This window comes from Lacerta agilis, chromosome 9 (assembly GCF_009819535.1).
Source record: "Lacerta agilis isolate rLacAgi1 chromosome 9, rLacAgi1.pri, whole genome shotgun sequence".
Classification (NCBI taxonomy): Eukaryota; Metazoa; Chordata; class Lepidosauria; order Squamata; family Lacertidae; genus Lacerta; species Lacerta agilis.
Genome location: NC_046320.1, coordinates 27,812,989 through 27,835,558, shown reverse-complemented (window position 1 = coordinate 27,835,558; position 22,570 = coordinate 27,812,989). Strand labels below are relative to the sequence as shown.

Sequence of the window (22,570 nt, the reverse complement as noted above, 5' to 3'; positions counted from 1 at the left end):
TGCATATTACAAGTGGCTGCAGAACAAGAGGACATGATTCCGAAAATTGAGGCAGACCAAGTTATCACACAGTAGCTTTAATATTGGCTTCATTCAGTCCTAAATTAAGTTCAACTGTGTTGCTTTCTGTAACAACTAATGGGCTGTGTTTGACTTGTTGGTTATAAGTTAGGCAGTCTTGTAACAGCAAAAAACACATACCACCCATTACACTATATCCAACAAGAAGTTGTGTGTGTGTAGCAAAACAGAGAACTCTGTAACAATAATTACTATCTTAATTAATAGTTTAATTAATTAATTACTTAATTTAATACCTACAGTATTAAAAACTCCTGACATGATATAGCACATGGAAATTGTGTTAATAAGGATACCATTTTATGTTATGATAGTTTTTAGTTGTATACACAGAGATACCTTTGAATTTCAACAATTAGCAAACTATCCACACTGGTATAAGTGAAATATTACAGGACAACCTTGCTACTAAGGCATATCAGCTTCATTGTTCTAAACTATTTTGCCTTCTTTAGCCAATTGCCACCAGCTAGCTGCATCTGACCCTCTGTGCCTGACACCTGTTTTGGGAGCCTAACATTGCCCTATCAAGCCAAACTGGCAACCACCATGGTACTTTGCTGTGCTTTCTGCCAAGATAAATGCTGCACAGCACTATCATGACTGTGCTTGCAGCTCGCTCTCTCTCTCTCTCTCTCTCTCTTACACACACTTTTGGCCAACAGTTGGAAAGAAAGCCAGAATTGGCAGCCACCACTGCATTGTGCTGTGCTGTGCTATATCTTCTTGGACAAAGAAACACAGTGCAAAGCAGTAGAGGTTCCTAGCAATCTAGCAACACAGTTGATCCAAAAAAACTATCCAAACAGTTTTGGATCTCTCTCTCTCTCTGTGCCCTCCCCCTTCTCTGGAACCAAAACAGCAACTTCTCTTGCAACTGCTACATTCCAGAATGATGAAACGAGTAAAAAAGTTACACTATGACACAAATCAAGGATAAAGCCAAAATATCTGTTGAATATTTAGCCAAAAAACAAGAGGGAATTTCATTCTGAAATGTGTACAGAGGTGTCTGGAGTTATGAAGCAGTGTCCTGCTTTTTTACGGGATACCTTTTTTGTGGAATCACAAATATAGTACATAAAAAGCTTATGACAAAAACCGTCCCAACAGCTAGATTTAAGAATGTAAGAACCACCCTGCTGGATCAGACCAAGAGTCTATCTGGTCCACCATTCTGTTCCCAGGTACATGAGAGTTTAAAAATGCAAACATACGGTATATGTCATCTGCACTGCACACATCTATTAAAAGAAACACAGGTGTAACAACTAGTAATAGTGTTTCCCAAAACCATCTTTTGCTCTAAGATGAATCTCAAATGCAGCCATTATGTCTTGAATGGCCACCAGGGGGTACTCCTGTGGCAAAAGAGTATGAGTCAGGAAGTACTGTTTTAGCAGGTTTTTTGCATATGGACAGGGAAAGCCCTAGGTACCAAACTTCTGAAAGCTAATAAAGATGTGGCAACCTAGAAATGTTTTAAGTTGGAAATGCTATTTTAGGTAAAACCTGATGTGTGTGTGTGTGTGTGTGTGTACATGTTTGTATAAGTTATTGTGTAGGAAATACAAAATGTTGTACATCCTTTTGTGGCAGGAACCTGTCTATGTTATCTAATTATCTAATTCTGTAACTTCAATGTACAGTGGTATGCTCTGTAAATAAATAATAACCATAAAGAATAAGTTGGTGAGAGGAACAATTAGGGTGTTGCAACCGAAAACTGGTAATGGATGTTTCACAAGGGTTCATGAACGACAGAGAAGATGTAAGTGTGCAACTGATTCCAGAGCCGGAATTCTTGGTGGTTAACATTAATTAATTAATTAATTAATTAATGAGATTTTAGGAAAGTATTGTGTGGTCTAGACTGGGCAACACAGAAAAAAAAGTTCACATTTCCTGGGCTATAATGCAATGTGCAATTGCTCTGATAAGTGTAGCCTGATATTTTTACATTTAGTGAGTGGTGCAGCCTAGGAAAGGGATTGGACTTGAGCAGAGTCCCAGGCACCAGGCAGAAAGACCTGGAGTGCCACATTCCTAGTGTAGGGCTTTGTTGGACCAGATGACCTACACATTCCAAAGAAAATAAAGCAGAATATTGAAACTGATGGTGTAAATAAGAAATATGAATGCATAAGCATCTCTGCATGCACCCCAAAGTGGGGTTGATATTTGGCAAACACTGCATCTAATTGCTCAAAATGCACCTCCCCTGCAAGACGCCCTTGGTGGAAACTAATTTAAGTCGGTTAGTGGGCCCTTGGGAAGGGATCAGGGACAGGCAGAGCAAATGGTTGCAGGCATTTGAACAGAAGTTCTTCTAAATGCTCATAACATTCCAAAGCAAAGTAATATAATATAATTGCTCACATTGGGCATAGGACCCAAACGTTTCAGCTTCCGAGGGATCGTATTATAACAGAATCAATGAATATACTTAAAATAACTAAGAGCATAACTTGCCCCGTAATGTTTTAATGGAAGTTTGCTGGCATTTGAAACTGGGAGCCTCCACACTGGTTGTCTGCTCAGCAATGTTTGCATTTTCAAAGATTAACAGAAATAACAAATAGATTATCTGTATAGCATGCCAGAAACAAGCCTAATCAAGGCAGCTATTTTAAGCTCCCAGACAGAACGGCTGAGGGTGCACTTGAAGCTACGAACCTCCCCAACCACTGACAGAAATGGAGTTCTTGGACAGAGGAGTTTCACAGCCATGGGCCTCTTTGTTGCAGTGGTGGAAAGCTCCACCACCATTCCTCTGATGGCAGAAGACAATGAAAAGAGGAGTGCTGAGGGTGGATCCACAGAATCTAAATCCAGGGGCGTTCCTAGCCCCTTGGCTGCCCAGGGCGGGAAGCCAAGAGGCACCCCTGGGGCGGGGCATCGCGGCGCGTGCGTGCGTCATGACGTCATGACGCACGCGCGGCGACGGCCCGGCATCCCTGGGGGCGGGGCATCGCGTGTGTGTCATGACGCGTGCGCGCGCGGCGACGCCCCGCCCCCGGGGTATGCCAGGCAGGGGCTTGGGGGCCTCGGCGGGCTGCAAAGAGCCCCGAAGCCGCTGCCGTAGCGCAAAGGGGTGCCAGGTTGCGGCTTCAGGGCTCTTTGCAGCCCACCAAGGCTCCGGAAGCGGCGGCCCGGCATCCCCGGGGGCGGGGCATCGCTGCGCGTGCGTCATGACGCACGCACACGCGGCGACACCCCGCCCCCGGGGATGCCGGGCCGCCACTTCGGGAGCCCCGTCCGTGCAGCGCTGCTGCTCCCGGGGTGATGGAGGGAGCGGCGGCGCGCGGGAGTGGTGGGAGGGGCCGCCGCTTGTCACCCCACGCGCCGCCGCTGCCTCTGTCACCCCGGGAGCAGCAGCACCGCACACACCCGCCTAGGGGCGGGACGAGGGGCGGGACGAGGGGCGGCCCGCCCCCACCGCCCCCACCCTACGACGCCCCTGTCTAAATCCACCCCATTTCCCTGGCATCCCCAACATGGGATGAAAAGCTGCAGTGGCCCTGGAGCTAGTGCTTGTTATTTTCCCTTCCACTGAAGGTAAGTCAACCCTTACCTTCTGCCTTGACCAGTGCAAGACCAGAAAGGTTTAGGAACTGCCTGTCCCTGACCTCCATAGGATTACTCTGCCCTTTATTTATCACACAAGTTTATAAATGATTATACTTTACATCAAGAAACAGCCTAATAATACTACTTCTCAATCTTTATAATCTTTGTAGCAGATCCTTTACATCCCGGTCATCATCTGCTTGATTTACTTCCATCTGGACGTCGCTACAGGACTTCATATACAAAATCGGCCAGGCACAAGAATAGTTTTTTCCCTTGTGCCATTAAATTGTTAAACTCGTAGTTGTATAGCTTAAGGGGAGGTAAAATATGGGTGGGGTTTCTTTGCTTCTTTGTATTGTGAGAGGAACAGTGTCTGTATGTTTACATTCCAATGTAGCCGAAACAAATTCCAAGTATGTTGGAAAATGTACTTGGCCAATAGTAAATTATTCCTATTCCTATTCCTATAATGATAAGCGGAAAGAAGCAAAGGAAGGAACAGGTTATATCACATACGATCTGGCCTACTCACATGTGACTCCATTACTGCAAATTAAGATGTGTAAAATAAAAGCTACCTGATTATATTAAATATTAAGATATTTTTTTTAAAGTGCTAATAGAATGGTCTGTCTCTACAGTAACATCAAAATATGACCACCAAGGAAGAACCTTCAGGACTATTGGAATCGTGCTTGGTATGCCATACTGCATACCAAGACATGAGTTTGGCCAAACTGCGAGAGGCAGTGAAAGATAGGCGTGCCTGGCGTGCTCTGGTCCATGGGGTCACGAAGAGTCAGACACGACTGAACGACTGAACAACAACAACAACAACAACAACAACAACAACAACATGCCATACTGCAGGGACATTGCTTGTCCTGCTCCAACCTTATCAGTGACTTTCACATGTTGCTTTGCTCACAGATGTTGTTGCACTGGGGTTGGGTCCAAGGCTTCTAGCGCTGGCATTATGTTTCTTCATGGACGAGCAAGTTTCCTTAAGTGTAAGCCCATGCAAGGGCATGCTAATAGAGCATTTTCTAGAATGAGACTGCAGAGCACTCTAAATTCCATCATCCATTATAATCAGAAAAGCAGATCAGTTGGAAAGGGGTAGTATTTGTCTTAAGCCTCGTACACTGGGCCAGGTTTTCCTTTTCTGTATATGAAACCCATCATTCTGAGTTGTGAACAGGTGTACTCAGACATAATAAATTTAAAAGTGAAGTAAAATATATATTCCTAGCAGATGATGGTTCCCTCCTTCCAACTCCAAGTTTTTAGGATTTTGAAGGCAAGATGATCATAAATGTATGTACTTATTTATCTTCTATCAATTTATACCCTGCCATCATGTCTGCCACTGTTTACCCTAAGACAGGCAGAGATATCCTAAACCCTGGCTGGAGAGAGCAGAGCAGCAGATCAATTGACATATCATTAGCGCTGCCACTTACGCCAGGCAGGGTGAGCTGGTATATGTGCTGTGTCAGCTCCAGTCCAGGAACCTCTGTAATATTGGAGCCCACCCTACCACCACTAGAGGTCAGTGGAAAGACACCTCCATCAAACTCAACTCTGCCCAGGAGCAGATATCAGGGGGTTAAGAGAACTCTTTTAGTAAACACATGTCAAATATGGAGCATATTTACTCAAAAACAAATCACACAGAGTTCAAGAAGACTAATTTCCTGGAAAGTGTCTTGGACTGCAATATTAGCCTAACAAAATTAAGAACAATCCAAAGAAAAATAGATGCAAGATGCATAGAGGACAAGGTCAAAAATTGCCCCACTGTAATATAAGAATTACAAGTTGAATGACATGTTTGATTATATGTTTTATAATCTCTTTAAACCAAGGGTGGCTAACAGTTTTTGGCCTGAAGGCCACAATCACCCTTGGTCAATGGTCCTCATGCCAGTGGTGTGGGTGTAGCCACCCCACACTCGTTTTATGCACATACTTGTATGTACAAACACACAGGACTCACATAGCTCCCCACCCAGCTGACCCATGTGTCCAGTTATTTTTCTCAGCCTTTGATGTGTACACATCTATTCACACAATGGATCCCCTTCTCTACAGAGTGAGCCATAAAGACTCAGGACAATGCCAAATTGTGTGCCGTATGAAGGCATATGTCTGGAAACTGGCCAAGGGCTTCTGGAAACCAAAGCGTGGCTCACCACTATAAAATTCTGGCTCCGCCTACATTTCAAGTCTGATCTGTCTTCTTTAATTTTCCATATGCTGGTGGAATCCCTCCACTCCAAATGGTTAGCTCACATTGAGAGCAAAATCAGAACCTGTGGCCTATCACTCGAGTCGCTGCTTATGCTCCCACAATTGGAAGCATTCCAGACAATCAAGTGTAGAATTCTAGAGATTGAATTCCAAACCCTTAGCAGCATAGCCAATAAAATCTTTTCCCCATTAGGGTTAGGAATTCGACCCTCGTTTGGCCAGGATACTCCATTTTTACATCACCTTTGTGAGCCCCACCTACGCAGAGCTTTTCCCCTCACAAGATTTAGTGCTTAGCCGCCAGAAGTTTTGCAAGGTATATTCTTGAAAATCCCATATACTGAAATCTACTGCTCTTGTGGCACAAAACAGGTCAAATCCATCACATACATTTTATTTCATTGCTCATTTTATGCAACAAATGTATGATAAGTATCTGGCCCCCTTATTGAAGGAGGGGATCTATCGCACTGACTCTTCCAGGGTGTCCTGAATAATTGTAGGAATGACATTGTGGAAAACGTGCAAGATTTTTTGAGTGACCCATGAAATTACGCCACCATAGGTCCTAAGAGCTGCTTTTGTATCTCACGACGTCTGGACAGTTTTATCCTAAAGTATTTCCTACTATTGTTTTGCTACCTGTGCTGTGTTCTGATCCATGTATATGACACACTCTTATTATGCCAATAAAGGAGATTGATAGATTGACTCAGGACAATAGAAAAGACAGAACTCAAAATCAACAACTACCTACAGTTTCCCCCTCCCCTTAATACAGAACAGAGCTGGATGAAAGTTTCTTTAATTTATCCTAAAACCAATAGGAGTCATACACCCATGTAAATAAGCTAGAATGGGATTCTGCTTCAAAGGAATGGAACAACTTAAGGTGAGAAAGAAAACACACCGTGATTGGTCTGGAAACACCTGATGCTATGCCATTGTTGAAGCCAAGAAAACATGGACCTGATCATTTCCTGGATCAACCATCAGTGGAAGCTTCATGTCAAACTGATCTGTGCTTTTTTTAAGGAAGTATAAGGGGATGGAAGTATAAAAAATGAATAACAGCTGACAGGTTGGCTTGACACCAGTTGAGATACTCAACAGCAGGGAGCTAAGTGTCTCCTCTTCCACCTGTGCCCCACCATAGCCCCTATAAGAACTACTTGTGCTACCCAAGGTTTCCAAAAGTTAGAGGTTAAATAGGAAGGCATGACTGTTCTGATGCACAAGGAGCCACCTTTCTTCCACATGTCTTTGAAATGTTAGAAAAACCAACCAGTGTTATACTATTTTCATAAGTTTATGGCATAACACCTAGAAAAACAGGTCCATGATACCCATCCATCTTTGTATTAAAAAAGCTGCTGTCCATTTGAAGCTTCCTCAACACCTCCACTTTAAATCCTAATAGACAATGTAGAATCTATTAACACAAATGGAAACAAAATTTTCAGTCCTATTTCAACTAAAAATATGGCTTGAATGAGGAAAAACTAAAGAAATCACCATTTCAAACAACCAGACTCGGCTCTACTCATTTTTATCTGAACTGGAAAAAAACGACACCACAATGGCTGCTCACCAGGTCCCAGGGTGGGCTGCATTTGTAGCCCACCACCATCACCCACAGCTCCCTGAGGCATAATGCTCTCACATGGTGGCTAGCTGTTGAGGAATTACCCTGGCCGGCTGCAAGGGATGGTGTGAAAGCCGACCACCCTCAAAATTAAACTGCCCAATCATGGGCAGGTTGGGGGCGGAGTCTTGTGCAGTTTGTTTACACCTGTTGTTGGTCTTGCCTTTCACCCACCAGGGTGGGGAATAAGGTGTGTGGGTCCGCAATCGTACTTTCCTTGAAATGTTTACCTACAGTTTAGTTATTGAATCACATTTTAATTCCTTCAAGAATTTCCTTTTAGCATTCTCTCATCACACAGGGACCAATAAGCAGAATCGACAGGGACCAAATCCTTCCAATTGTTCTTACTTGAGCAGTTCTACTTAGGTCAATGACATTATTCATGTGCATGGACAGCTAAGGTAAGGGGGGGGGGTGTCCTATAAAAACTTGGAATGTGTGTTTAATTCCCTTCCCCTCCTCATGCATGCCTATACACACACACACACACACGGAGCACAGGTGCTCATCCCCAAAACAAAAATATATAACCTACTCAATATCCACTGTTCATTGTCTTTCCAGTCTCACATACTCTTCACTTCCTTCACTTTATTGTCCCAGGTTTCTCGCAGAGTCATGACACTTCAGTAAAACACAGAGCAGACTGTGGTGGAGTATCTACGGTGGTGGAGGGAGTTTAAGACTTCAAAGATGCAATAAATGCAGAAAGCACATACTTTGTTCCACACCATTCATCTTTCACCGAACTGTTTCCTGTGAGTGTATGCTCAATACACTGTAGAAACTATTATTACTGAACATAACTTGCAAACTAAAAGTGGTCACAATAATAAGAAACCAAGTTCATTCTTTGTCAACTGATTTGCATGAGGTAAAACTAATTGAGAAATATGTTTGCCTTTCAGTTTTGCTACAGTTTTGGCATGTATTAGCTTTAATCAAATTAAGGTGATTACCAATTAGAATTGTTCTGTGTTCACATATTAGAAATTGTGGGTGGGGGAGAGACACAGCAAGGCAGCTTTTATCCTACAGTGTGTGTGGATCAGCTGTTATATTTTAAAACTGTCAGCACCAGTCTGAAATGTCCAGATTGTTGTAGAAATAACCCATTAAAAGGGAGATGCAATGTGCAAAGAAACTTTCTTTTATAAACAGTTTTAGGTTTCCTTTGCAAAATATGGTATCCTTGCAATGTACATAATGCAGACAGAGGTAGACAACATATCTGTAACTGACATCTTCTATAAAAACTCTATGTATGCCCCTGTTTAAAGTTGATGCTGTCAAAAGAGAATTATCCAGGCAGCACCGTCAAACACAAAGGTCAAGTTAATTTCCTGAAACCACGTTGCTCTTTAGAAATTATGACTTTCATAAATACCACCACAGACCTTTAGAAAATGGAAAGACAATCTAATGCAATTATTTCTCTTTGTGGATTTACGCTGCAGTTGCACTGCCATGCACACCAGTCTTCCAAAAGCCCTTTAAAGATTTTAGCCAGCAGCTAGTCAGATCCCACTGGAAAGTTTCGAGAACACACACGTTTCACTCCAAGGACACAGACCTCCTCGCTTTCCACAGCTTTGCCCTTGATAAAGAAGCCAGGAATGCATACAGTCAGTGAACTACTTCTAGTAGGGGGGCACTAATACTGCATTCCCCAGACCAAGCCTGTCCTTTGACTAGTTTGTAAACTAACATGACTTCCCTGGGAAGCAATGGTGCTCTGAGTTCTTATCTGTCTGTAACAGTACTTAGAGCCCTATGCAAGCAAAAGATAACAGGGTAAACAACTAGGGTTACGGATCTCCACATCCTCGAGGGGCCGAATTGCTTTCTTTAATTCTGCATGATAGGAATCACCTTTATAAGCTCACTGCAAAGACAGGAATGACCAGAAGTCATTGTGTTCAAACCCATAGCCCAGAAGCAATTACTGTATTATTGTTTTATTTATTTATTAAATTTGTATACTGCCCTTCATCTGAAGATCCCAGGGCCCGGGGAACTCCTTCGAGAAAAATACAAAATGAGAACACAAAATACACAAGAAAACAAAAGCAACAACAAAAACAAACCAGTAACTCCCCCCCCCCTCCCACAAACACAATTAGAAAGCCATATAGGCTGCCTAAGACTTCAGAAGACAAAACTTTCATAGAATCCTTAAGGTTCTGCCTAAATGCAACAACCAACCCCGGACAAGTGATAAACACACATTGTATTGTATGTTAATCTGGAGAATTTCTGACCAGCCTAAAAATACCTACCCACCCCCTTGCATTGAAAGAGGGGTGGAGGGAGGTGGGAAGGCACCTTTCCCTCTCTGTTTCGAGCACCCTGGTTTTATGAGCGGCTGGTATGTATGCACTTCTCGAGGGGCGCTGCATCTGCACCAACCAAGCGCTCGGGGTCACATGACGCTCGGGGAGCCTGAGAGAAGCGAAGTCACGGCGGTCTGTGGCCGGGCCGGGAAGGGCTTGCTGCGCCCCCCCCCCACCCCCGCTTACCTTGGCATCCCCCACATCGGGCTCTTCTTCATAGTAGCCCTGCCCGGATTCATAGGCAGCGGCCGTCGCGGGCTCTCGAGCTCCCAGCAGCACCACCGCGCCAGCAGCCAGATAGCAACCCAGAGAGAAGAATCCCAGCAAGTGCATTGTGCAGAGGGCGGCGAGGCGGGAGCCGTGAAGGCAGCGCGTGGGCAACGCCGCGCGGCTCCGAGCGAGTCCCGGTGGCTCTCTCCGAGGCAGCAGCGAAGCGGCAACTTCCCCAGGATGGAGAAAGGAAAGGTGCGCAGGAGCCCCCCTCCCCTTCGCTGGCCCAGGCGCTCGCTCGCTCGCTCCTTCTCCGACGAGTTACTGGGAGTTTGTCAGGTTAAAATAAGGATAAAAAGTCACCAGGAAACCGGACATCCGAAGCGGGCTCCCTTAGGAGCACGAGGAGGTCGAAGGAGTTCCTGGGCCAGTTGAGAGTAGTAAGGGGGGGGAGGTTTCCTCTGCAGCCACCAGCCCCCCCGGGGGACTATATGCCAAGGAGGGGCGAAGGCGGTGAGGGGCAGCGGCTCGGCTCCGTCTCCTCGCCGCTTCCCCGGGCGTCTGTCAGTGGCAGCGGCGGCAGCAGCAGCAGCAGGGGCCGGGGAGCGGGAGCCTCCTCAGCGCGTGGAGCGGAGCTGGAGCGGCAGCAGCAGCAGCAGCAACCGCAGGGGGCGGGCATGGCTAAAGCGCCCTCTGCCTGTACCTTGGAGAGACTGAGTGGCTGGCCTGGCGAAGGAAGGAAAGGGAGGGAAGGAAGGAAGGAAGGAAAGGACGGAGGGCGCCCGGGACGTGTGTGTGTGTGTGTGTGTGTGTCCCTCCTTTTCCACCGCACACACCCCGCCACCGCCCGCTCAGCTCTTCTCTTCCTTCCTCCCCTTCGATTACATTTTTCCACAAGTAGCCGCTCGCCTCGCAAAAGCCCTTTCCAAGAAAGAAGACGTGGTGGAAATGTGAGACTGGAGGCGCGCGCGATTGCGCGCGCTGCTGGCCCCCCTCGGGAAAGCCAGCCGGAAAGCCACGCGCTGCCCTGGGGACGCGCGCGCGCTTCGTTCGAGCAACTGCGCCTCGCGCGGCGCTGCCCGAGGCGCCAGACCTGTTGCCTCGCTTTCCCGCGCTTTCGCAGAGCGGCGGGTGAACGCAGGGCTGGCTCTGGTCTGGTGTCTGCGGTGCCTTCTTCCACGCAAGATGCCGTGGAAGGCGTTTTGCAGCAATGATAAACAGACGAGCCGAGGTGGCTGAATGCATATCCCCCCCCCCCCAATCTGTGGGAGAAATAGTTGAAGGATGGGAGAAAACTATGGGGAGAAAACGCGCCAGCAGTTCCCCACTTACCGTCCAGAGAGAGGGCTGCGAGCCTAAATACTGTATTTCCTTGGTCTCCCATCCAAACTCTTGTCCTTCAAGTTTTTCTAGGCGCAACTGGCTGCTAGGCATCATGGCCCTAAACTACCCCTGATTTGCCACTAGCTGGTGACAACAAACGCAGAGCACTGTTCCGCTCATCATGTCCTGCTTGCGGGCTATTATTTGTTTATATCCCGCCTCCCCCCCCCCAAATAATCAAGGTGGCTCACAAAAGTGGAAACAAATACAGATTAAACAGGCAGAGCTAAAAACATATAAAAGGTTATTGTGAAAAAGTAATTGAGCTATTGATGGAATTAAAACAAAAGGTAAAAAAATGTATATTTAAAAAATCCCCAAAGAGCACACAACACACTATTAAGAGCCCTTTTATTGAAAGGAGTCAGTTCCCAAAAGCCTGCCTGAATAATAATAATAATAAGTCTTCATCTGTCAGCTGAAGGACAACAAGGCCAGTCTGAATTTCTTAAGAGGTAAAGGCAGGGGTGCCAACTTGAATAAAATATTGGGGAGGGGCCAGGTAAGCCCTGCCCACATGATACGGTGCATGCACACCATTTGAATGGCAATGTCCATAAAATTTGGGGTCCCTGACCCACTCAAATATTTTTTGGGGGGAGCTGAAGACCCCTCAGTCCCTAGGAGAACTCCAATGCAATTAGCCCTGAACCTATAGTAGAATCAAAAAGCATACAAACACCATCAACCTGTTATTTACTGTAATACTCCAGAAGGATGAAGCCCACAAAACATCTCATTACAAGATATGGAACTGCACATACACACTAGAAACAGCTTTGTTCCTGTGCATGAAAATTACAACCTAAATCACAATTTACTGAAACACTTGAAAAAAATTCTATGTACTGTACTTAACCAAGAATCTTAATTTTTTGGAATACACTAGCAGGGCAACATGTTTCAGGTGTCATAATTATATACCTATGGAGGTCCGTTCTTAACCTGAAACTGTTCTTAACCTGAAGCACCACTTTAGCTAATGAGACTTCCCGCTGCCGCTGCGCCACCAGAGCACAATTTCTGTTCTTATCCTGAAGCAAAGTTATTAACCTGAAGCGTTATTTCTGGGTTAGCGGAGTATGTAACCTGAAGCGTATGCAACATGAGGTACCACTGTACTCTAACCCGCCTCACCTATGAGCCAAAAGATTTGGAAAGCAGACTATTAGATCTGATATAAAAGCTACTAACCTTCCTTGATTATAAGGGTTTGTTCACCCATGTTTTGTTTAGTTCCAAGCTGAGCATTGCAATGCACCCTACGGTAGGGCTGCCCTACAGCTAGGACAAATTATGTTGCCTATCTCTAAAGGCAACTGAGTTTATGATTGTGCTCAACATAGCTCACAAGGCCACTGCAAGGTCTGCATAAACTTATTTTAAGAATGTAAGTGGGATTCAGCAACACACAGTCTCTGTGGTTGCTAAAACCAGATAAGCACATTTCTAAAAAGCACTGCATATGCTGTGATAACTACACTTAGCATAAGTGAGTCCTAAATAGAACATTTTCAAGAGTTCTGTCAATGGAATCTTTAAGTACTGCTACTAAAATCCAAGCCTTTTAATTGATGTGTTTTGTACAAGGTACATCTGTCAAGCACATTCCTCTGTGCTGTCTAGACATACCTGATATGGCCACATTTTGCACAAATGCATAAAGACAGAAAATAGTTGTTGAAACACAAGGCCATTTCAGAAGCAGGATGCATCAATGATAGGATATGTCAGATGGGCAAAGAAATAAGGAAACATGAGCTTGAAGGGAAGGGGTGGGATATGAAGAAATTTATTGACCTTAATGGCACAATTAGTACTGTGCTCTTGGACTTCCCACTGCAAAACACATGAGACTAAATACTGAAAGTATAAAAGTCTTAAAGAAGAAGCAGTTGGTGTTATTTTACTTTTGTTACACACAATAATGCTAGAGTCTCATTTGAGTTTCATAATGATTATCCTAACCCAGATAAGACAGCATGCTTACATTGTACCACATTGACTAGGATATTCTTGTTGACTGTTTTGATTGTATTTCCCCTTAGGGGACAACTTTAAACATTTCCTAAAGTTGTTCCCTAAGTGTTAAGGTACTTCTAGATCATGGGCAAGAAATCTCCAGCCTGCAGGCCAAACTTGGCCCATTAGGCCTTCTTCCCATTTGACCCACCATGCCATTTTCAGGATCTGGAATCTAGATAGGGGATCCTGAGAGTAAGTTGGGTTAATTCAAAATGCCTGACACCCAGCATTAATGTGTTTTCATGCTGACTGCTGCTAGTGCAGATGGCACAATATATTAACATCTATGGCCAATTTAACCTTCTCTGCCCCAACACTGATCATTATTCTTTAAGGCAGTTTCCTACATTGTTGCTAGCATTACTGAAGAAATTACCATTTGGAAACATTCTTTTGTAACTTTTTGAAAAGCAGCACTCTTCTTGAGGTTTACTACACAGAGTGCTAATCATCTGGGTAAGACAAGGTTTTTAAAGGTTCTATTTGAAAACTTTAAAGCAGAAACAGGCAACATATAGCCCCTGAGGTAATTTTATGTGGGCTGCAAGTTCTTGGTGGAATTCCATCTTTTAAAAATGTGTTTTTAGACATCATCGCTCAAAAATTTAACAATTTTTGACATCACAATTTCAAAGCGCCTTATGCAAAAAAGGGAAGTACAAAGAAGACTTAAATCATTTTTATCCTCTTTTATCCCTTATTTGCAGTTACATGCATAAAGAGTTTTCAAGGCTTAGTTCACATATTTAAAAGTGCAATAAAATACCGGAAAGCTGTCTGTGGACAAACACAGGCTCCCTCAGCCTGAAAACGAAATGAGCGCTGCAACCCCATAGTCGCCTTTGACTAGACTTAACCATCCAGAGGTCCTTTACCTTTTTAAAAAAATAAAAAATACCTTAAAATAAATATGATACACTCACCACGTCCTATAAAGCTTTCGGTGCCTGCAGTCTGGCAATGAGCTGTGATACACAAATTAATAATTTATCTGTTGTTCTACCCTTTGTACAAAACAAGTTGCCCACCTCTGCTTTTAAAATGTCTTCATTTTCAGAGTGGCCTTCAACAGTACCACTATAAGCAGGCTCCACAGGTTTGTGTGTGTTAGGCACTCAGCAATTAGAGATATCTAGGCCAGCTGAGGACAGAAGAGGACACTATCTGATCCAATTTTGCATTGTTTGTAACGAGTTGCAGGCAACTGATCCTGATTTTTCTATCACAGAGCAGGCTAAAACCTTGTTGCTTGCCAATATGGAAATGCCTGCAAATAAGGGGTTTTCCCTTAGAGAGGCAAGCATTGCACACATTTCAGTATGCTTCTTGAAAAGTTGGTTTAATTTCCTGAAAGTCACCTTTTTTTATTTAACATAGTGCTACAGCATAGAATCAGAACTCCTGAATAAATGCAATAAAATGAAAGCTTGATGTGTACCTCTTTTTACTGAAAGGACGTGTACAATCTCTGTCATGTATAATCAGAACCATACAGTGATATAAATAGCTCCAGATTCCACAGAGAAAATATTTGAAGTCAATATAACAACACATCTCCTATAACATTTTATAACTCTTGCCATGCTGTTCTTCAAACATACAAATTACTGACTTAAAAGTCCCCACCCCCACTAGCACTTCTAATATTGGAAAAACAGGACATTAAGCACAAATACCTTTAGAATATCTGCTTAATTATTAAGCATTGCGCTAAATCCAAACCTCAGGTCAGGAGACTGCAGCAGTTATTTTTCACTTTTCTCATTCCCTTTCCACTTTATAAACTATATTACATTGTTTGGTGGTATTGTAATCTAGTTTTATTTGTGTTTCTCACTATCCATAAGATTCATATTGGAAGACTTTTTGGATTAAGACTATCAAGGAAAGTAAAACTGGAATCCAAAGCCAGAACATGTATGCATGGAATGAAACATGAGCACAACTGGAGTTTTGATTGCAGTTTTGTCTACAGCAGCACTCAAAAGAGACCAGCCACTTTTAAAACTAAGCACTGTATTGTCTCCTGGACAATGGGAGTAACAGTAGGTGAAATGTAAAGACCAGGATGTGTGTCCATGAAAGAGAACCTTTTTATTATTGTGAGCTGCCCTGGACTTTCAGTGTGGAGGAAGAGCAGGTAATAAAATTGAAATAATAAATGATAACAATAAACCCTGTGCACAACTGGAGTTCTTCTTTCTGTTATCTTTTCTGCAGTTTACAGAAAGATAAGCAACATTCAACACTGAGCAGTAGTTTTCCTCTGCAAGAGCAGAATCACCCCTCAGGGGAAGTCTGGATGAACAGGTGAGGTTTAAGCAGATACCTAAATGACAATACTTTAGCTGCATATCTGATGTTCATTAGAAATGCATTTCAGACTGAAGGTGCCACCACACTAAAGGTCCTAGTCTAAGAAATATAAGATGAACTTTGGGAGCATACAGTGCTACTGAGAGTGTCTTTCCCAAGGACTGAAGTTAGTGGCCAAGGATAGATAATCTATAGTGTTTCTGGTGGTAACCTGAATCCAAGTTGTTCTGGGCTTTGTACTCCAATACCAAGATCTTAAACATGGCCTTGTAGCATACTGGCATCCGATACAGCTTTTTCAGCATACTGTAGTTGTTATGTTCTTTCAATACCACACCCCTTCAGTAGCCTTGCTGCTTCATTCTGCACTAGCTGCGGCTTCTGAACCAACCTGAAGGGAATCTCCATATAGAGCACATTGCAGTCATTCAATTGGGAGGCTACCAATGCCTGGCAAGCCAATGCTATCCTGAACCAGGAGCAGCCATAACTGTCACACCAGCTAGCAGAAGGCAGTTCTAGCCACTGAAGCCACTTGGGCCTACAGTCAGAAATATGGATGCAGGAGCAACCCTAAGCTATGTCCCTACCTACTGCTTCAGAGAAAGTGCAACTCCATGCAGAACATGCAACTGACCTATGTGCTAGACCTGGGGACTCCTCATCCCCAGAGCCTCCATCTTACCAAGATTCAAGCTCGGTTTATAGAATTAATTTATTTCAGGGATGTGTTTATTCTTTTAAAAGAAGCAAGTCTACACAGATCACTAATGATTCCACACCTTAGGCTTCTTAAAAATGTAATGAGCTAATACTCTGACTCCTGTTCTGTGGTTCACGGACAAAATACAAAAGGAATGGCAGGAAATAAGCTAACCGTTCTGCAAACGAAAACTTGAAATCTTATACAGTCTGTGCCAAAGTGGCTGAGCAGATTATGTCATCGCCTACATGACTATTGTCAATATTGGTTAATATAGTGTTTAGATTCTTAGAACAAAAAATTGACCCTATTTAACATTTCCTAAATCCTTTTTCCATGCTTGAGCTTATTGTTCACTTAATGTGAACAAATCAGTTAGAGGTAAATTGTACTGTCAAATGCATAGTGGGAATAGTCAATAGGCTTAAGTATGCTGGAGAGTAGAGTCCAGGACAAACTGGGATGCCATATGTGTGTGACTGGTTCTTTAAGTACAAGGTCCACATAGCTCTTGGTTGTGAGTATTGGAAGACCTTGCAGGCCAGTTTCCACCTGGCTGGGAAGCATGGGGCCCTCACTGACTCCAGCTACAAAAGTTGAGCATGCTGAACAGACTCTTGGACTGGGCTATTGTTTAGGAGGTTTGTTTGGACTGAGAAATATTTGTGTTTGTGTAAATTTTGGCAGAAAACAGAGTATAGAACATGAGTTAAAGGGGCATGACATTTTTATAATGTGGTGGAGCGGGAGCACTGCCCTCCATCTTTCAATTCAGTGCTGTTCCTGTCAATTTCACGTATTTGTGAGTAACTGTCCCTTTTAAGATTCTAGCCCCTTCAAAAATACAAAAGAAATTTGCAACACAAATTCATTATTAAAAGGGTTTTATCTTCACCTTAACGTCAGGTTAAAAGCAATGGGCTTGCTTTATAGCCCAAAGTTGAACTGCATCTGTTTACAGCGGACTTAATTTTAAAGGGATTTGAGATTAGGATTTAATATATAGTACAGTAGTACAAAAATACTGCTGTAAGAAAACACTGAAGGCATATGAAAGTGTTTTTCATTGATGTATATAGAGCTACATGAAGAAGGCATAAAATGACAAGGGTGTGTGGCCTAAAATGGAAATACATTTTGCTTTTTCATTATACCATGTATGGTAGTAATAGATTATATTTAGTAGTCCTACTGGGTAGTAGAGGGGAGGAAAACCTTAACGACTTTGCTCCACATTTCAAGGTCAGACAGAACTGTGAATGAAATACCAAGGGATTTTTTTCTTTAATAAATGTATTCCTTGCCTGTCCACTTACTGCCGAATTCAACACTGGAGGGGGGGGGGGAAACCGTACCTCCTGAGCTGTTTTGTTTGATGTGTGCACTGTGTTGTGATTATTAAAAACACTTTTAATTCTTTCAGGTTGGCTTGAAAACTTGACCTTATATGAGGTTCCTCTTCTCTGCCCTGAAGTGCTAAACTAAACTGTTGTAATTTTTACTGATATCAGCTTAATAGCTTTTAAAAAACAGTAGTAAAACAATGAAGAAGCAATAAAAAAATCGAAGAGGATATTTAAACTTTGCCCTTCTTGGAGAGAAGAAGGCAGAGTTGTTAACAGAGACAGAGAAGGAGGCTTACTGCGAAAATGGAGAAGTGGGATGGGTTTAATATTTTTCTCCAGTTTACCAATATAGTTTCTAGGGTGGCAAGATGCAAGAGGGGACAGTGCTGTTGTGCTTTTCGTAGTTATGTAGATGAAGGGAATTCAGGAGGTATAGCTTGTCATGCAGGCAAGATCTGCTGAAATCCCCCTTTTTACACAACTATAATAGATGTTGGAACCATGGGAGGTATTCAGCAAAGTTTTACCCAGAGCAGACCCATTATAATTAATGGACCTAACTTAGTCAAGTGCACTCATTTCAGTGGATGTACTCTGAGTAAACATAGTTCTCTTTTGCATCTGGTAAGCCTAAGTAACTTCTGCAATAACAAACTGATTCCAATTTCCTAGTTATCTGAAATCTATTAAAAACATGCAGGTCATGATAATGAAAACAGCATGGCAGCAGCCCTTTCTTTAAAAGCAGCCAGTTCCCATAAGCGGCTGGAACAAGAAGGTCTTCATCTGCTGGTGGAAGGACAAGGAGGGAGCCAGTTGAACTTCTCTAGGGAGTTCTAAAAGTCCAGGAGCAGCCAATGAGAAGGCCCTCTCCTGTGTCCCTACCTAGCTTGGCTGTGAGGGTGGCGGGACCAAGAGAAGGTCCGCTTCCAATCATCTCAGAACCCGGGCAAGTTTGTAAGAGGAAATACAGTCTTTCTGGTTAGGATATGAGCTGGCAATTAGTTATTAGTTGTGGGTATTGAGAATAAGCAGAGCAGTCTAGTTAAAGTTATTAATATATCGCTCACACTGGAGAAAGTGAATAATAATAAAAAGAAAATTATGTAATTACCTTTTAACTGGCTGGAAAGCTAAACACTGCTTATTGTTGTGGATACAGAGCTCTATTTAGAATACAGCACATTTTCTAGCTGTTACACTAACCAACAGGAAAATTGCTTCATCTTCTTCAGGGTTGTGTGTTTTGTGTTGTGTGTAATTAAAAACCTAATGAGAAACAGTGGTTTATTGCCTGACAAGAAATACAAGGTTGACTGATTTTACATGTCAGATGCTGACAAAGTGCAGTGGAGAAACTAAAGAAGATGGGTGGCTGGGAAGCAAGCTGTTGTACACCTAGGCATAAAATAAAACCAAACATAAATTATGGACTTTCCCTAGAATCTAATAAACCACTGGGACATAATCTTCATAGTTATATAGTCACCTATAGAACCCATTTGTTTTTGTGTCTAAAGTAACAACATGACTTAAAGTTCCATCCACAAATCATGAAAGACAGAATACTTTGGACTTAAGCCAATAATAATATCATTGGCTAGAGGGGCTAAGCAGAAATTCAGTGGGAGAATGCTAGGAGGTTAATGATAGACACTTCCCAACCCTCTTCAGAAGAGTATCACAAAAATGCATCAATAACTGAGGATCATGGGTGAAAATCATAATTTTTATTCCATTGACATTTTCAGCATTGACTTGATTAGGAAAAATTAGTAGAGAACGGTTTATACTTATTTATTTACTCATAAGTGTTTTGGATTGTGCATAAAACAAAATAAATTCAGTAAAAGGAAGGGTGTTTTTGCTTTGTAATGGCTGAAATACATTTATATGGAACAGTATCATCATCATTATCGAAGTATAATCAGTACTGCATTATGAATTACTATAAGACTCAAGTCCTAATGGGATTTTTTCAAGACTAGAAGGGTTTCACATACAGGCCGCAGTATTTAAATAGTTTAAATGAATTACATACTTAGAAGATTTCTCTATTGTGATCCAGTTGTATGTGTCTTTATTTTTTTCTTGATTTTTTTAAAAAACCAAATGTCACATGCTATTAATCACAAGGACTTGAGTCTCTCCAATAACCAGGAGGAGTCGATAGGATTGGCAGAAGGCCATTATAAACTGCAAAGCGATTAGTGAGGCCTTAGCTCTTAGGTAGACATATGTAATAGAAATTCTCACATAAGACTCAACTCAGTGGAACCATGGAACAATAAAAAGGCTACAGGGCCCATGGCCTCTGCTCTCTGATTCAGTAATGCAAAGATAAAATGGAATTCACCAGGACCTGTCAGCTTTGAAACATCTCAGTTCAACTTTATTTCACCAAAGATCAAGTAGAGAAGGCTAATCTAGTTTTCTAGACACTTAAATCTCATTTTCCCAGGCAGCTTTACACTCCTGGTTTGTTTAAATGTGCTTTAAACAGAATATTTTATATTCAAATGTGTTTTGTTGTTGTTGTTTTAAGAACAGCAAATACAATAGAACCAACCATATAGGTATAATAGTTATTGTGGCCACCAAATAAAGAAAAGGCTTCTTAGCAACTGCTGAAGATCCAGAATGAGATGACTATTTTATTAAAAAGATAATACAATTTTGGACTCACACTTAATCATGTTAATAGTTTCTGACCATTTTGGATTCCCATTAAATGAACGTTTTATATAGAAATATAGTATTTTGAAATCAGGCTTCCTTTTCAGATACGTGGAAATAATTTGTTTCAGCTAGTTAAAATTTGATTAGTGTCTTATATACAATTGGCCATTTCTTCTTTTATGTTTTGCTTTCATATGAATGGTATCATACTATTCAACTATCCATCAACGTGATACAGGAACAAAGATAAAATGTCAGATTTACTCTGCAAATTACATTGCTATTTTTTATATCTTATATTCTTAGAGGTATGCTTCATGCACATTCACAATATGAGTGTCTTTCTTTGCTTAGATGCTAGTGTGCTACATTAACAGGATTGTAGCAAGATGACCAATATGTCTTCTTTCCTTACATATTCATTTTAGCTCCATATATTTGTTTGCTTCTGGCATTAGCCAAAGATTTGCTATGCTAATAAATAAGTGCATTTTATGTGCTTCCACAAAGCAATGTTCTAATCATGACATCGGAACTACTGGCATTCCAATTTTCTTAGTACTGGCTTTGCAGTACACCAAAGCAAATCTTAGGATGACAAGCATGTAGTGTAATTAGGACTTAACATTTCCACGTGATTATTTTTTTGGGGGGGGGGAATATAAATCCTAAGCATCATTCAGAATCAGTGCAGTTGTTAGTTCTGTTGCATGGAAAATTCTAATTGAAGTATAAAGAGAAGACAGTGGGGCAGAAATTAAGTGCTGGTAATAAAAATAACAGAATGTTTGCTTTGCTTTTTAGGGTCTCAGGTTCAATCTCAAAAATTCTCTGTATAGCAAAATACCTCTGTTGGGGACCTTTTAGAAATGTTACCAGTCAGCTAGATAGTACTGGGCTGGATGAACCATAGATACCTGAAGGTAAGTACCACTGAACTCAGGGGGACTTCTCAGAAGAATGCACAACCACTGTATGGCTACATTCACATGAATCAATGGAAGTGGGATTGAGTAAAAAGGTCATTCAACAGGGTATGTCTTAGTGTTCATTTACATGAGTCACTTTCCCCCCTCCCAAAGGGCTAGTGTACAGCTATGCCCTGTAAGAATATCCCATTCCCCCCCTCTGCCCACTACTGTGCCTTCCATATTTTTTTTCTAAAAGACCTAATCATGGTATAGATAGAAGCTCTTGGGGAGGGAAGCGTTGGTTTGTGGTGGTCTAGTAGCCTCTGCAGAATAATCACAGTTTTCCTAGATAATGAGGTTAGCTGGACCTCTTATTGGGCAAAGATGGACCCAGAAACACCCACAGACAGTGAGCCTGTTCTTTCAGGAGAAGTATGACCCCATCCAAAGCAGATAATAGACCAATTATCCAGATTCAGGAACTACCCACCCAGAGTGCCTCCAGGATTCAGAGTCATATTTCACGTTGAAACATTTCTCTGCACCATAGTGCTGATTTACAAAAAATGTATTTCCCCACATTTACATGATGTGAAGGAAACCATAGTAGTGAAATGCCAGCTGCTGGTGCTGGCAAGTCATAATTCAAAATCAAGTTCAATCCTGTACACTGGGAAATTGTATATAGTGCTCTTCTCCCAACTTGGCACAGTTAGGCATTATAGTTTCAATTTCTTCCTACTAGAGAAGTTTGTTAAGTAAAGCCTATGCATGATGAGGCACATTGAAGGCTTGCTCTATTGTTACCAGAATGACTTTTCTTTACATGAGGAATTTATGTTCTTTACATGAAGCTGGGGAGCTAAGCCAAGAATCTAATGAAACCATGCCAATATTATAACCCACATCTTCCTTTTAAAAAAGTTCTTCTTTGACCTTGTTAAGCAGAAGACTTATGGAATGGCAGTGCATTCACTGGAAGTCAATTTAGCTGGGCAACTCCTTTGATCCACATCTTAGTTGGAGGCCTACTGCTGACCTCCAGAGCTTTCTTGCTTGGCTGTGTCTCTTTGCTGCCTGCTTCCTTCAAGCATGTGAACCAGTGAAAT

At 42.3% G+C, this 22,570-nt stretch overlaps 1 protein-coding gene across 2 annotated transcripts in view; it reads right to left on the bottom strand.

Annotated features, from left to right (window-relative positions):
* The window catches only part of VEGFC (vascular endothelial growth factor C), a 40,504-nt gene extending 30,061 nt beyond the window's left edge, over nt 1–10,443 (bottom strand). For both annotated transcript variants that reach the window (XM_033159984.1, XM_033159985.1), the window contains exon 1: nt 10,075–10,443. In XM_033159984.1, the coding sequence (XP_033015875.1) occupies nt 10,075–10,221 (147 nt within the window). In that variant the 5' untranslated portion in view covers nt 10,222–10,443. The remainder of the gene's footprint in view (nt 1–10,074) is intronic.
* Between the last annotated feature and the right edge of the window lie 12,127 nt (nt 10,444–22,570).